Source organism: Mustela nivalis (genome assembly GCF_964662115.1).
Source record: "Mustela nivalis genome assembly, chromosome: 11".
In the NCBI taxonomy this organism is placed as follows: Eukaryota; Metazoa; Chordata; class Mammalia; order Carnivora; family Mustelidae; genus Mustela; species Mustela nivalis.
Window position 1 is genome coordinate 47,661,272 of NC_139030.1, and position 16,842 is coordinate 47,678,113.

A 16,842-nucleotide genomic window follows, 5' to 3' on the forward strand; every position below is an offset into this window, starting at 1 on the left:
GGTGTTGGGAGAACTGGACAGCCACACGAATAAGAATGAAACAGGACCACTTTCTTACACCATACACAAAACTAGACTGAAAATGAATGAAAGACCTAAATTGAAACAGGAATACATCGAAATCCTAGAGGAGAACACAGGCAGCAAACCCTTTGACCTTAGCCACAGCAACATCTTGCTAGGGCCAGAGGCAAAGAAAACAAAAGTAAAAAATGAACTATTGGGACTTTATCAAGATAAAAAGCTTTTGCACAGCAAAGGAAACAATCAACAAGACTAAAAGGCAACCTACAGAATTAGAGAATATATTTGCAAAATGTCTTATGAGATAGAGGACTAGCATCCAAACCCTATTAAGAACGTATCAAACTCAACACCTAAAAAAAAAAACAAATCCCAGTCAAGAAATGGGCAGAAGACATGAACAGACATTTCTCCAGAGAAGACATACAAATGGCCAACAGACACATGAAAAAATGCTCAACATCACTCAGCATCAGGGAAATACAAATCAAAACCACAATGAGATACCACCTCACAAAGATCAGAATGACTAAAAGTAACAACTCAGGAAAGAACAGATGTTGGTGAGGATGTGAAGAAAGGGGAACCTCCCTATACTGTTGGTGGGAATGTAAACTGGTACAGCCACTCTGGTAAACAGTATGGAGTTTCCTCAAAAAGTTAAAAATAGAACTACTCTATGACCCAGCAATTGTACTTAACTAAAGGATACAAAATAATGATTAAAAGGGGCACCTGCACCCCAATATTTACACCAGCAGTATCCACAATAGCTGAAATCTGGAAAGAGCATATATGAGCAAATATATGCAAAAGAGCAAATATGGAACATACACACAAAATGGGATATTCTTGAGCCAACAAAAAGAACGAAATCTAGCCATTTGCAATGACATGGATGGAACTAGAGTGTGTTATACTAAGCAAAATAAGTCAGTCAGAGAAAGACAAATACCATATGATTTCACTCATATGTGAAATTTAAGAAATGAAAACTCATGAATGTAAGGGAAGGGAAGGAAAAATAAAATAAAAACACAGAGGGAGATAAATCATAAGAGACTCTTAATTATAAAAAATGAATTGAAGGTCGCTGGAGCGGACAGGGGCAGGGGGATGGGTTAATAGGGTGATGGGCATTATGGAGGGCACTTGATGTCATGAGCACTGGGTGTTATATGCAACTGATGAATCACTAAATTGCACCCCCAAATTAATAATGCACTATGTGTTTGCTAACTTGAATTTAAAAATTTTTTTTAAAGTGTCTGGATATGCACAAAAAATGTAAGAGCACTCTAACTCTAGCCAAAGTGGCAGAAACAACCAAGACTTTCTGGCAAAAATTGAAATGGAAGCCATTGGATCAGGAGTCCAGCTGGTAAGGGAAACCAAGACACACTCTAGAAAAGTGACGTCTGGGACTGTGTATTAGATGTGGTAGTGGTCTCAAGGACCTCTTTAAGTTCACCATACAGTGTAAGTCAGCATATCTTCAAGCAGATACTGTGTCAAAACTGTGGTTTTAGATGTGGGAGAGGTTGGAGCTGGAAATGCTTTACTCTGACTTTGCTCTCTATAGAAAGACAGATTATAGACAGGAAAATTAAATGTTAGAATGGTTTTTAAACTATAATTCTTTAAACATATTTTAACCAGTCTTGTTACTCTTACAGATAAACCTCAAAAAGCTGTGCCCTTGGAGCCTGTGATTTTTCAAAGAGAAAAGGGGTTTCACAATAGGCTTCAGAAATGATTATCTACTTGAGCAGATGCCCTCCTAAAAGAAAATTAAAAATCTTTAATTGAGCCTTAAAACTTTTACTGGAGAAAAGAATTAATAATTTTTTGGTGAACAAATCATTTTCTTTTGAAAATTTCATTTGGGAGATCAGTTTATGGATACATATTACCTGAGCAGGTAGAGTGTCCCACCATGACCCATTTCACTGGTTGTCATCTTTATGACTTTAGTTATTCAGCTTCATCACTTCCACAGCAATTCACGGTTTCAAAGTGTATTGAATTAAAATGGGTTCAAAGCACTCACTGGTGTTACAGCAGCTGTAAACTGACTTTTCTACTTCAGATGTTATTTTATTTAGTATATGAACTCTCTGGGCTGTGATAAGACCGGGAGAGGCTGGCAATATGCCCAGAGCTTCTCCAAGGTTGTAAGCCCTAACTTGCTAAATTCTGTTTATATGGGAATGAAATATTTGGCAAAAGGTCCAAAAATGTCTGGCAATCATTTGTAAAGGAAGAAAGTTATCTAAATGTAATGAACATGGAATGATTAATTTGTACCATAATACAAATGTAATGGTAAAATTTATGAATTCACTATTGTGGAAATGACACATGTTAGAAGGTGGAAATGCAGAAACTATCTGACTTAAAATATGATTTAAAACTTAGGGGGGTGCCTGGGTGGCTCAGCTGTTAAGTGTCTGCCTTTGGCTCGGGTCATGATCCTGGGGTCCTGGGATTGAGCCCCGCATCAGGGTCCCTTCTCAGTGGGGAAGCCTGCTTCTCCCTCTCCGTGTGCTATTCCCCCTGCTTGTGTGCTCTCTCTGTTAAGTGGATAAATAAAATCTTAAAAAAAAAAAAAAAAGAAAAAGAAAAAGAAAAAGAAATTTAGAGGTATCAAGTGGATTTATCCCAAGAACTCAAGAATGGCTTACATTAAAAAAAATCAATGTAACTTACCATATTAACAGACTAAAAACTGTATGATCATCTCAAGAGATGCAGAATGATTATCTGACAGACTCCAACATCTATGTCCAATAAAACATCAGAAAACTAGTAATAATAGGGAACTTCTTCAAATTGATAAGAAGCATCTATGAACAATCTACAGTTAATATCATACTTGGTGAAAGACGGAATGCCATCATTTATGCATTGGATATCCATATAGAAAAAAAAGAACTTTGATCCATCTTAGACCATATACAAAAATAAACAAAAAATAGATTGTAGGTCTAAATGTAAAACCTAAACTAAATGTCTAAAATTAACACTGACCATAACAAGGGTTAGCAAGGATATGGGGCACCTGGAATTCTCATATACCGATGATGGGGTGATGGGCATATAAAAAGGCACAGCCATATTGGAAAAACAGTTTGGAAGTGTCTTAAGCATAGGTGTGCCTGGGTGTTAAGTGTCTGACTTTTGGTTTTGGTTTAGGTCATGATCTCATGGGTCACGGGATTGAGCCCCGCATCAGTCTCCCTGCTCATCTCGGAGTCTGCTTCAGGCTCTCCCCCTCTCCTTCTCCTGACCCTCCCCTTCTCCTGACCCTCCCTACTCACACACACACTCTTTCTCTCTCAAATAAATAAATAAATAAATAAATAAATAAAATCTTAAACAATAAAATCTTAAACAACAATAAAAAACAATTTTAAACAGTAAGATTGGATATCCAATTTTATTGGATATTGCTATTATTACAACTCTTAAACAACAGTTTAACGAAAAAGTTAAGCATATTTCTAACATAAAATCCAGCCATTACCTACTTGGTATTTCCCAACAGGAATAAAGCATATGTCCATAGGAAGAATTTCTACTGCATGTTTGTAGTAGCTTTGTTTGTAGTAGCCAAAAATTGGAAACTACCTAAATGTACAGCAGCAGGTAAATGTCTAAATGAATTGTGTTATAACCACACAGTGAAATACTATTAAGCAATAAAAAGGAATGAGCTATGATACATATACTACAGACGGACCTCAAGATAGCTATATGGAGTGAAAGAAGCCAGGAAAAAAAAAGAGTACTTCCTGTGTGACTCCATTTATATTAAATTCTAGAAAATGCAAACTAATCTAAAGCAACAGAAATAGATTAGTGGCTACTTTGTGAAGACAGGAAAGAGAAGCAAGGGGTATTACAGAGAACCAAGAATAAGCTTTTCAGGGTGATGGACATGTTTAATATCTTGATTGTGGTGATGGTTTCATGTGTGTATACATGTCAAAACTTATTAAATTGTGCAATTTAAATATGTGCAGTTTATTTTATGTCCATTATACCTCAAAAAAATCTGTTAAAAAAAGTTTAAATTTATACATTACCAGTTCAGAGGAGGCCTGTGCTACAGTTCCCCAATCCCCCCAGAACATAGCACATATTTTTTGTAGGATGAACACAGTTTTTACAACTTAAAAATAATTAAGTTTACGCATGGTATATAAACACACACAAATGTGCTTATCATCATTAGTTAATAAGGAAATATAAATTAAAACCATATTGAGATCTAATAGTTATTGGAAAAATAATAAAGTTTGTTTTAATATTAATATGGTTTCATATCATAGCAAAAATTCATTTCATTGGGGTACCTAGGTGGCTCAGTCAGTTAAGTATCTGGCTCTTGGTTTCAGCTCAGGTCATGATCTCAGGGTCCTGGGATTGAGCCCATGTCTCTGCACTCAGTGGGGAGTCTGCTTGAGGATTCTCTCTCTCTCTCCCCACCCACGCCCTGTTGAGTGGGTGCACACACGCGCTCTCTCTCTGAAATAAATAGATCTTTTTTAAAAATTCATGTCATTTACAAATAACATGAACTCCTATTCTTTACAGGAAAAGTTCATTTTCTGCTATTATTACAATGTTTTATGGAGCCTCTGCTCTGGTGTCATCCTGTCCAGCTCCAGTAGTCATGTGGAACGGTCTAATGTACCATTAGCAACCTGGGTTTGTTCTCTGTGAATCTCCACAAAAGGAGACAGGATTCTTTGGTGACACTGCATCCTCTGCTTTGCTGAGTTCTAAGTTATCTTGATTATTATCACAAAGAAAGAATGTTTTCAGCAGTTCCTGATGGAGATGAGGTTAAAAAATATAAAGAGGGTAAAAACCTGCTGGGAGGGCTGCTAGGGGCAAGTACAATTTAAGTAACAACTAGGAAACATTTTACACCCACCATAAATGCTAAGATAAAAAAGACTAACAACCACAAGTACTGGAGAAAATGTGGAGCAACCGGAAATTTCATACATTGCTGCAGGCATGTAAAATGGTACAATCCTTTGGAAAAAAGGTCTGACAGCTGCTTATTAAACTAAACATACACCCACCCTAGGACCCAACAATTCCATCCTTAGATGTTTACCCAAGAGGAATAAAGACATATGTTCACAAAAAGTGTATACATGTTCAGAGCACTTTATTCATAATAGCAAAAGAAAAAGAAAAAGAAAAATCAGAAACAGCCCAGGTGTCCATCAACAGGAAAATGGAAAAAACAAACTGACATTCATACAGAAGACTATTCAGCAATAAAAAGGAATGAGTCACTGGTATATGCGACATGAATTAACCTCAAAAACATGCTGACCAAGGAAGCGTTATGCTTTGTATGAATTCATTCATATCAAGTTTTAGAATGGGTAAATTTAATCTGTGAGGCAAAATAATCAAAACAGGTGATAGGTCGGGTGGGAATCGACTGGGAAGGAACATGAGGAAACTCTCTGGAATGACTACTGTGTTTGAAATTTTGAAAAGGGTTTGGGTTACAGAGATGAATGCATTTGCAAAATCTCAGCAAGTTTATATTTAACATTTGTGCATTTCACTGCATGTTAAGTGTACATCAAAAAATTTAAAAACCAAACATTAAACTCTACTTACTTAAATGCATGCTGAAGTATTTGGGGGAAGTATACTGATGTCTGCAATTTACTTTGAAATGCATCATAAAAGTAACATGGATAGATGAGTAATAAAATATAGATGTAAAATTTAGGATCCATGAAGTTGGCAATTGGGTATTTACTGTAAAATTCCATCAACTTTGCTGTATGTTTGAAAATTTTCATATTAAAATGATGGAGAAGAGCCCTCAGTTGGTCTTATTTTTCTAATATTATATTCTATGCCTGTAATAAATTATTCCTTCTGTAAGACAGAGGTAGGTTCTATAGCAACACAGGGACCAGAAATTAGCCCCAGAATTTTCCCTGAAATTGAAATTCTAAGTTAGATAACATATGTAAACATGGTAAGAAAGGTAAGAAACTATAAAAATTATTAAAAAGGAAGCCAAGTTACCTTAAGAGTAATTACTAATACTGATGTTTATTATCATCCACAAACAGGATGAGAGTACCAGATTTTGTATTTTTTTTTAAATACTTTTAACCACTGAATAGAAGAATCATCTTTTTTTATCTCAGGTAATATATGTGAATAGGCCAATTGTATCTCATTCAAACTTTGTCCAAAATTTGGATATCTAACCATTTAAAAAACACTTACTAAACATTTTCCTATACCCAGTATTATCATTGTAAGTATGCTATATATGAGATAAAATAAAATCATTTGTTTTTGAGAGTCTGGAGGAAATCTGGCATAAGAATGTGTCAAACAAATCTGGATGTTTCCTAACTCTGTACTTACTAGTTGTAGGACCTCGAGCAAATTAACTTCTATAAGACTCACTTTCCTCATTTACAAAATGTGGAAGGATAATGGTAGTTTGTACTTCATATGATTATTCTGAATTTTGAGTGAGCCAATTTGTTTTACATGTATCACAGTGATTGGTAGACAGAAAGCACTCAATATATGTAAGTTATCATTTTTTAAAAAAGTACATACAAAAACCAAAACATTCAATTGGTGGAAGAATGTGGAGTACCCTAATTTGTTTAAATAGAACATCTTCTCCTCGCTAGGTAATTCAAACCCCTCAAATTGTGAGAAATGTTTTAGAAAGTCAAAGGAGGATAACCCTGCTGCACTGATACGGCGAGGATACAGAATTGCAAGTAGTGAAATGCAGAAATACACTTATCAGCATATTGTTTAGACTTGCTGAAAGAAGCTATACTGCTTCCCTCGGTTTTGCATTGAACACTCAGAAACGTTACCCATAATGTTTTATGCTTATCACTAGTGCTTGTTAAGAAGGTGGGCACACAGTTAAAGACTCAAACACAGTCAGGCAGACAATGGGGGTTAAGGTGGGGCCAGGAGAATATTAACTGCCACTTTCCTCCACCCCAGAGAATTGCAGTGTCATGCCTGCAATGAATGAGCAGCTGCAGTAGCCCTATGGGAAGCTGGGAAGCTTGTTTGGGAAGCATGCTGTACTGTTTCCTGTTGTGTGCGTTATCCATACACTTCCTACATTCTTTAGAATCTTCTACCTTTTGGCATCTTTTTATCAACCATCCTGTTAACAAAACATGTAGCCCACATTCCCACATACTGTTACGGTTGGCTGAAACTATGTAGGAGCAGCCTGTCCTCTTACTTGGGGCATAACCCTTCTGTTTGTTACACTCCCCACAACTCCCTATGGACTTTCACCTCAGGTGCATTTCCTGCCTGGCTCATAGGGCATGTGGATCCTGGTCTGGTTTGATTTTGGCAGTAGTGAAACATTAGGAGTTTCTTAGTGGTCAGTTCATACCTAGCCTTGAAATATTCTACCCACCCACTCATACCTGCCCAGCCTAAAAGCAGCTAAGAATCTCAGCTAGTTCTCAGATGCCTTTCTGAGCCAATGAGTTCCTATGATTTCATCAAAAGAAGATAATGACTTAGAGGAGAAGGGGAAACTCTACAAGCTCTTTCTTTAAAAAACCAAACAGGGGGCGCCTGGGTGGCTCAGTGGGTTAAGCCACTGCCTTCGGCTCGGGTCATGATCTCAGGGTCCTGGGATCGAGTCCCGCATCAGGCTCTCTGCTCCACAGGGAGCCTGCTTCCTCCTCTCTCTCTCTGCCTGCCTCTCTGCCTACTTGTGATCTCTCTCTGTCAAATAAAAAAATAAAATCTTTAAAAAAAAAAAAAAAAAAAAACCAAACAGGATTGAAGTCTTAGGACATCCTTTTCTGAAACACTCTTGGAGAGTAGGCCTTCGGCTTTTATATAGCATTGCATCTCTTTGAAACCCATATAACGCTGGTTTCTTTCTTTTCTTTGGCATTTATTATCTATTACCTCTTATCCAGAACTTGTTTTTCAAGGTGTAAATTCACTGGGTATGACTGTTTAGATACAGTTAGTGTCTAGTTGGGAGTTTGGGGCAATATCCAGCACATTATACCTATTCAACTGCTATAACCACAATCATGTCTCTAAAAGGCTCTGAAAGCTTCAAACATTATATTAAATAGTACTATTAAAGGTACAGAAAACAAGAGTAGATTTTTCAATTAGTAGATATAAAAGTATAGAATTTAATACATGAAGATAGTTATCTCGCTCATGAGGTAATCACTTCTGCTTTCCCAAATGGTTATTACACTTTGGATCAGATTCAGAAAGATTTATCTTTAGCCCACATATAAATATTTTCTCTTACTCTAAAATGTCAGCAATCTTCTTTTCTACTGCACAAAAGACAGTTTTAGGTTTGCTCTCTTTATTTCTTTTTAAATTTAAGGACTGTGTTACTAATTTCTTGATGTCTGGAATGTCCTCAGCCCTGTTGATTCTAATAAGTTTGAAATTTATCTGCAAAATTCAAGGGCAAAAAAGGGAAGATTCACATCATTCTTAACATGGGATGAAGCCAAAGCCGAAGGAAAAATGGAAGGATTTAATTTTTTTTTTTTTTTTTTTTTACCCAATGCGGGGCTTTGAATTCATGACCCTGAGATCAAGACCTGAGCTGAGATCAAGACTTGGTACACTTAACTAACTGAGCCACCCAGGTGCCCCCCAAAACTGAATTTTAATGTAAATTATCTAAGCTAAAATCCTGAATTTAACCTTAAATTTGAATCAGCAATGGTTTTTACTATGTTTCCTCCCCTTCTATTTTTACTATTCTTTTGAGACTGAATCAGAAATGTGCTGAACATGTGGATTGCAGCAACTGGATTTCTCAAACAGGAAGCAAAAAGAAACAATTTTCTCCCTTAGGTTGCTTTTATTTAACAATCTGTAGAATGATTATCTGAGTTCAAGGATTAAATTTAGATTTGTCTTAACAAAGAAGAAAAAAATACTCATTTCACAACTAAGATAGAGCCAAAAGCCTTTTCTAGCTAATCAGTCAATTCCCAAGCTAGTAGGAATTAAGACTTTATCTACTCTTCTACAAGGAGCAGAACTGGTGGGATCCAGGATACCTTTATCTTATTGCATAGGTATGAAAATACTGCCTATAAGCAGAATTGGAAAACTCACCAAATAAATAGAATGGTGAGATGAGTACAACATTCTTAGATATATTAAGAGCTGAACAGTCTATATACCAGAAAAAAATTTCTTTTCTTGGAATCTTTTACATTAGTCTATGATAGAAAAATAATCAATGGGAACACCAAGCCAAGAAAATAAAACCATGGAATAAAAGATAATCTGGGTACTAGAGCCAATTCCTAATGCTATATATAAATATAAAACATACATATACATATATATTATTTTAAAAATGTGATGACATATTTATGGCTCAAAAGTATTCTTTCACATTACAGATCTCCTTTCTCACCCTTAGGCAAAGTTTGGTGTAGAGGTTAGAGGATTTCTTTCTGTATCTTCTACATCTGTCTGTCTCTCCTGTCTAGTCTTACCTATCAAAATTCCATACCATCCTTTAAGAACAATGTTAAATACTTCTCCATCAATAACCCTCTCCCAAAAACTGAAATTAACTTGTATTTTGTGCTCCCCAACACTTAATATTTGCGCCACCACCAGTGAAAAGCTCTAAAATGCTCCTTACCACCCCCTTGAATGGCAAGAATTTAAAAAAGAAGTCACAGTCATCTGAAGACAACACAAGACCTTTTCTAGAAAATACTAGAGAACTTGCTACGCAGATAACAAAAAGGAGGATTGAACATAGCTGCTGGGGGTTATGTGGCTAAAGTTCTCATAAGTTATATCTCAAAATTTAAAATTATCTCATTCTTTTTCACAACTTCTGTTTGTTGTTTCTTCTTCACCAGGGTCACATACCATCTGGTAAACATAGCAGCTGAAGACTCTGCTTGGTTTCTGTTCTATGTGTAGTACCAAGTCTCTGTCAAAATAGACTTCATGGCTGTATGTCTGTAATGAAAACACAGTGAAATGAAATCTCCTCTTCAAACAACCAAGTTCGCAATTATATCACTATGTCATGGCACCTATGCTCGGGCTCTTCAAAAATACACTTGGTAACAAAACAATTGCTAGAAATCGTTTATTTTCATTATTTATGAATATGCAGATTATTTATAAGAAAAGTATCATATAAAACGTTGAAAATGGAAAGAGCGCTGTGTCATAGGAATCTGAACACCCAGATTCTATTGCCTAATACTGTTATTTCACTGTGTGACAGTGGTCAAGTTGCTAAACCTCCTAGGTACTCCACCGATAAAACAAAAGACTAGATTAAAATAATAGTGGCTCTTCCTTACAGTTTTTATGTTCTGTAATAATCAAAAAAGTAGACAAATATGTCCAAGAGTGCCTGCAAACCCTACATGTTTAGATATCATCTCTATTAAGTAACTGGGGGCATTCAATACAGTATACTTCTATTTTTAAAAATGCTACCAAACTTATAAAATGTGAGAAAACCAAAGACTATGGTAAGGAAATAGACAGCATGTCTCAGAATAAAACATAAAATTTTATCTTTAAGGCCTCTAGAAAGGAGGCATCCTCTAACTCCTAGGAAAGGAAGGCTTAAGAAGTACTCATTTTGTCCTGCAGGATGATATCCTCTTTGATGTGGTCACTGGTACAGGTGACCATGGACTGACAAGAACACAGTAACATCTGTTCCAATAAATGTCACCTACAAAGAAAATCCTTACAATTTTGCATTCCATGGACTCTACTCACCACATCCCATGACTCCACTAGTGGAATGCTTTTAAGTAAAGTTCCATATTCATTACAGTGGAAATCCAGGTGAGCTTTTCCTTCAGCATCTATTTGGGTAACAGCTACCACGGAAAGCAAATCCAGCTCATCTTCATAGTCCACAATTTTAAAAGTCTCAGTGAATAGATGGATAAGACAGAGGAAAAGGGGCAAAATCCAGTTATCCAGTTAGGATTATTTCTATTTGTAGTTTAACTATTCTATTATTTTTAAAATGCAGAAAGAGGAATGAATGGGTCAGAGCATAAGGAGAAATAGGTCTCTACTTTTATGCCTAGTAAAGTCCCAAGATTCTGAAGACTGCAGCAGTATCCTACAGATTTTAACAGAACAAAGTCTATGTAGCTCTCAGCCAAAGTGTTACGGAAATTCTCTATTATGACAGCAAACTAGAACTTCTCCAAATTCAAAGAGGTATTCAACTGCTGCCTCTGATATGTGTGTTCACTAGCTTCCAGAGAGGACTAAATATATGAAGTTCAGAAAAAAAAAATATGAAGTTCAGTTCTGAAACCTAAAAATGACCCACTTTGTCAGAAGGATCTTTCCTCAGAAAAACACAAGTCATTTTAAGAAGAACTGATAGCCTATCACATACTATTTATGACTCTATTTGCCATCTTTTTTTTTCCCCCTTTCAACGTTTTTCGGTTTCCTAAAGAAACCAAAAATGATGGGGCACCTGTGTGGCTCAGTTGTTCAGCATCTGCCTTTGGCTCAGGGCATGATCCCAGGGTCCTGGGATGGAGTCCTGCATTGAGTCCCGCATTGGGCCCTGTATAAGGCTCCTTGCTCCACAGGGAGCCTGCTTCTTTCTCTCTTTCTGCCCCTCCCCCTGCTTGTGTTCCCTCTTTCACTTTGTCTGTCAAATAAATAAATAAAATATTAAAAAAAAAAAAGAAAGCAAAAATGGCCACTTACATTTGAGGGAGAATATTATTTGGGAACTGAAATCCAACCCACAGAATAGAACTGGGATGAGAGATGTTAGCTGGAAATGATTCATGATGGTAAAGTCTTAAGGAAGAAAAAAATCTAACCTCAAACTCTGTTTAAGGAAGTAAACCTGGGACTCCAGCAGCCTCACAGGGGAAGCAGATCCATGGCAGCCATCCAGGGATGGACCACAGGAAGGGACATTTTGGCAGGCACAACAAGTTTCTTTGAACCACCACATACTAAACCTTCACTCACATTTGGTCAAACTTCTTTTTCATCTATTTATATTTTCTGCCTTTACTACCCATGATATAAAAATTTACAGAGATTTATTACACATGGCTCCTTTCTATTTACTTTTTTGCCCTAATATCACTTTGGTCAAACTTCGAGTAGACTTCTTGCCTGGGTCTAGTGATTTTAATAGTCTTGAGTCCCAACTTCTTTCAGCTTCTCTTTTACAGGCTAAACGTTTTTGTTTTTAATCTCTTGATGTAGAGTATATCTCTCTTTGCTACCACCTTCTCCTTGTTAATTATTTTTTGCTATCTTTTAGAAATTTTAGTATGTCTTTCTTGAATATGGTTTATCTACAGGGAGCTTTCTGCTTTGTTCTCAATAGATTTCCATGGTCCAAAAAAATACATGTATTTATTTTATATTTTTATATATTTTACATGACATATTTTATAAAATATGTACATATATAATATATAATTCACAAATGTACGTATACATATTTCTTTTTTTTTTTTTAAAGATTTTATTTATTTATTTGAGAGAGAGACAGTGAGAGAGAACATGAGCGAGGAGACGGTCAGAGGGAGAAGCAGACTCCCCATGGAGCTGGGAGCCCGATGTGGGACTCGATCCCGGGACTCCAGGATCATGACCTGAGCCGAAGGCAGTCGTCCAACCAACTGAGCCACCCAGGCGCCCTACATATTTCTTTTTGAGAGTAGCAACATACTGAGTCACCTCCAACCTTTTTATTTATTTATTTATTTATTTAAAGATTTTATTTATTTATCTGACAGAGATCACAAGTAGGCAGAGAGGCAGGCAGAGAGAGAGAGAGAGACACGGGGAAGTAGGCTCCCTGCTGAGCAGAGAGCCAGATGTGGGGCTTGATCCTTGGACTCTGGAATCATGACCTCAGCCAAAGGCAGAGGCTTTAACCCACTGAGCCACCCAGGTGCACCACCTCCAACCTTTTTAAAAGAGTTTCAAAAACTATCCTTAGAAGCCTACTCTAATGTTTCTACCTAGAAATGGTCATATAGTTTTCTGCTCCAAACAGATCAGAATTCATGCAATGATATATATTTGAAGCATGATCACTATCAGTTGATTTTGTAAGAACTTTCAATTCCTCTTTAAAAGAAAAGGATAAAAATGTAATAGCTCAGTGACTGGCAATGTCAAGTTTAGGCTTGAGGCTAACTGAATTTATCACACTCTCACACCCTTCTTCCCTGGCCCACGATCATTAACATACATATCCATGTCTTGTAAGTAAAAAAAAAAAGCAAAAGCCATAAAGTCATCAGGATGTGATTCAAGTATTTTCTATTAAGAAATTTCCCTATAAATGTGCACATTAACAAAACAATAAGCTAGTAGTAGTTTTTTCAAATTATTTCAGTCCTAAGAACCTTTCTGCAAACATAATCTTATGAATAATTCCAGTATGAGAAGATAGGGTGATGGGGATGCACTGGTGGAAATACCATGCACAATCCTACCAATAAAGTCTGCATGGAACTACTCACCCCCAACCCCTATCCCAGAGTCTGGAAAACATCGTTTAAAAATCACAGGGCTAGTACACACTAGTTTGATTTGTTATCTCTGGCTAAAGTAATACCTCTTGTTCTGGGTCATCATCCAAAAGGTTAAAATTTTTTTTCACCACCCGTCCAGAAGCTGTAACAGTGGGTAAGTTTTCATTCTATCACATGGAGAGAAATAAAAAGATACGATGAGTCCTTTTATGTGCAATAAATAGCAAAACCGTACCAAATTTCATTAAACAACTAACCCTTATCCAACATCCACAATTCTTTCCTCTACTGAGAAAATTCTAAATCAAATTTCTGATCTTCCAATTAGCAAAAATACTTGACCGTAATAAGTTAATGGATAAAATACCAAAATAGACAAACAATAAATACACTCGCCCTTCTAATTTTTGCTTTAGTATAAGTACAGCAATGCTACACTGGATCTGTTTTTGGAAATTTCTCTCTGCATAATTCTCTTCATGTTCTTAATCTGCACACTAAAGGGAAAGAACTATTTGGAGTTAAAGCATGGCATGTGATTTCTAAAGATTCATATGTACCCCAACCTACTGTATGTTTGCACAATAAATTAAACCCAAAGGTTGAAAATTCATCAATAAAAACCTAAAGAAAAATTTAGAAAGGGAACAGATATTAGCAAAAGTTAAGCTCAATATAATCAGCTCTTTTCAATTCTCAGTTGTGCACAAGGCTGAGACCAGTTACCCGCACAGACAAAAAAACCCAGATTTTTATTGTGCTGTTCTTTTCAGCATACTAAAAGACAAACACATTTATATACTATATTCTCAAATAGAAAGACAGTGATACACAAAGAATTTTAAAGTACTCCTGGCTTACTTTGTTCTTCTCCCTGTTGGCCAAAATGACAAAATCTTCAGAGATCTGATGCTGGGCACTATTATTTTCTACTTCATTTAGCTTTAGAACTCTGAAAAGGGAAATAAAGAACCTAAGACCTCAACAGATCATCAGAATACCCAAGTTGAACTACTGAAATGAAACTCAACAAATGTAAATTACAGGAAAAACTGTTAGTTCTTGTTTCCTCCTGTGGAATCTGAAATAGTAATGTCTGATCACTTTAGTGTCTATAAACTTCAAATTCAGATTTTGTTAAACAAAAAAACCTGTGACAATAGGTATTCATGATGTAGATAATGAAGCCACTTCCTCAAGTTTAGGCCATCTTCCAAGCTGGCTTAATGAAAGTTCCCCTAAAGGACCTCATCTTTGTCATCCTGCAATAGGCCTTTAAGGTTTCAGCTTTAACGGTGGCATTAGAGTAGATGTTAGCATTTTCTACTTCTGAAGATACAACGAGATATCAATGAACAACACTCAGTTAACTAAAAGGCAGACTGGAAGCAACTGAACTTAAACTAAGAGTTTTCATAAAAGAGTAATATTTAAAAACTCCAATTTACTTAATACTTTTATTGTAGGATTATATTTAAAGATTTGGGTTTTCTGAGTACAAATGGCTTAATGGATCAAGCTTACTAAGGAAGAGAAAAGAAAATAATTTGTCCACTGCCCACACAAATCTGTTCACAGCATTAACAAGCTTCAAAAGCACAATGTTCCCAAAGCTTAAAGTCTCAGACACAGGTAAAGAGAATAGCAGGGAGGAGTAGATACCATGGCTACAAAGAGCCAGAAGTCTTAGAGCTTGCCAGAGGCAAAGAAATCAGATTAGATTTAAATTACTCAATTTGTTATCTTAATTCATGCCAATGTTTAAAAGTGCCTATCCTCTAGAACCTGGCAAAAGGGCGCAGTATATTTGGACCTTATTTTCTTAAGCTCAAACTACTATTATAAAAGGTGGGTTATGTGGGGCGCCTGGGTGGCTCAGTGGGTTAAGCCTCTGCCTTCGACTCAGGTCATGCTCTCAGGGTCCTGGGATCAAGCCCCACATCGGGCTCTTTGCTCAGCAGAGGACCTGCTCCCCGCCTCCCCCTGCCCTGCCTGGCTCTCTGCTTCCTTGTGATCTCTCTCTCTCTGTCAAATAAATAAATAAAATCTTTTAAAAAATGGGTTATGGGACACCTGGGTGGCTCAGTCAGTTAAGCATCTGATGCTTAATTTTGGCTCAAGCTATGATCTCACAGTTATGAGATCAAGCCCTGCATCAGGCTCCACACTGGGAGTGGACCCTGCTTAAGATCTCACTCTCCCTTTGCCCATCCCTTCCTCTCTCTCTTAAAAAAAAAAAAAGAAAGAAAGAAAAAAGAAAACATGAGTAGGCAATAAGCATTAAAATCCAAGCTTTATTAAAGCTGAATTACAGTTTTTAAGACTTTTTAGAAAAGTTCATAATCTTATTTAATTAAGTCCCTTTATCTTCTTTATCTTCTTTCCAGAGAAGTAAACTAATTAAAATGAAACATAAGGAATAGAGAAGGCAGATAATGTCTTTCTTATTCAACCAGTTTACTAGCACCTACTCTGTGCTACTAAGTGCTATGCTCAGTGCTGGGGTTATAGTCAGCAAAACAGACTCTTTCCCTGTCATTATGGAGCTGATGACTCCAAAGCTAGATATTTAAACAGATAATCAAACAAATAATTAATTAAAATTGCTGTGTTAGAGGAAAGTAACACAGTGGCTGGTATGAAAATAAGATGGGGGTGCCTGGGTGGCTCAGTGGGTTAAAGCCTCTGCCTTCGGCTCAGGTCATGATCCCGGGTCCTGGGATCTAGCCCCACGTTGGGCTCTCTGCTCTGCAAGGAGCCTGCTTCCTCCTCTCTCTCTCTGCCTGCCTCTCTGCCTACTTGTGATCTCTGTCTGTCAAATAAATAAATAAAATCTTTTAAAAAAAAAAAAAGAAGATGGGGAGCTAATCTAATGAGGGGTATCAGGGAAGGACTCTGTTAAAAGGGGATATTTAAGCTGGGGACAAAATATAAATAGAGATCAGGAGAACAGGGATTAAGAGAACAGCGATTAACAGGGACTGATTAAGATTAAGAGAACAGGAAGGGGAAACACACTCCCAATGGAGGAAAGAGGTCCCTGACTGTCTGAAAAGATAGCATGACTGAAATAAACTGAGTGGGAGGAGGGTCTTTCAGATCATGCTAAGTGTATGATGATCTTTATCTCAGGAACAAGAAATCATAAAAAGGTTAAAGCAGAATCCACTTGTTTAGGTTTTTGTGTTTGTTAATAGTTCTAAAAATCACTCTTATTGCTGAGAAGAAAACAGAC

The 16,842-nt window shown here is 36.7% G+C and overlaps 1 protein-coding gene across 6 annotated transcripts in view; it reads right to left on the bottom strand.

The window, feature by feature from the left end:
- Positions 1-8,909: 8,909 nt before the first annotated feature.
- The window catches only part of DCAF17 (DDB1 and CUL4 associated factor 17), a 37,831-nt gene continuing 29,898 nt past the window's right edge, over positions 8,910-16,842 (bottom strand). For all 6 annotated transcript variants that reach the window (XM_082689168.1, XM_082689171.1, XM_082689167.1 and 3 more), the window contains 4 exons: positions 14,469-14,559; positions 13,691-13,774; positions 10,843-10,998; positions 8,910-10,059 (listed from right to left, as the gene is read on the bottom strand). In XM_082689168.1, the coding sequence (XP_082545294.1) occupies positions 9,913-10,059; positions 10,843-10,998; positions 13,691-13,774; positions 14,469-14,559 (478 nt within the window). In that variant the 3' untranslated portion in view covers positions 8,910-9,912. The remainder of the gene's footprint in view (positions 10,060-10,842; positions 10,999-13,690; positions 13,775-14,468; positions 14,560-16,842) is intronic.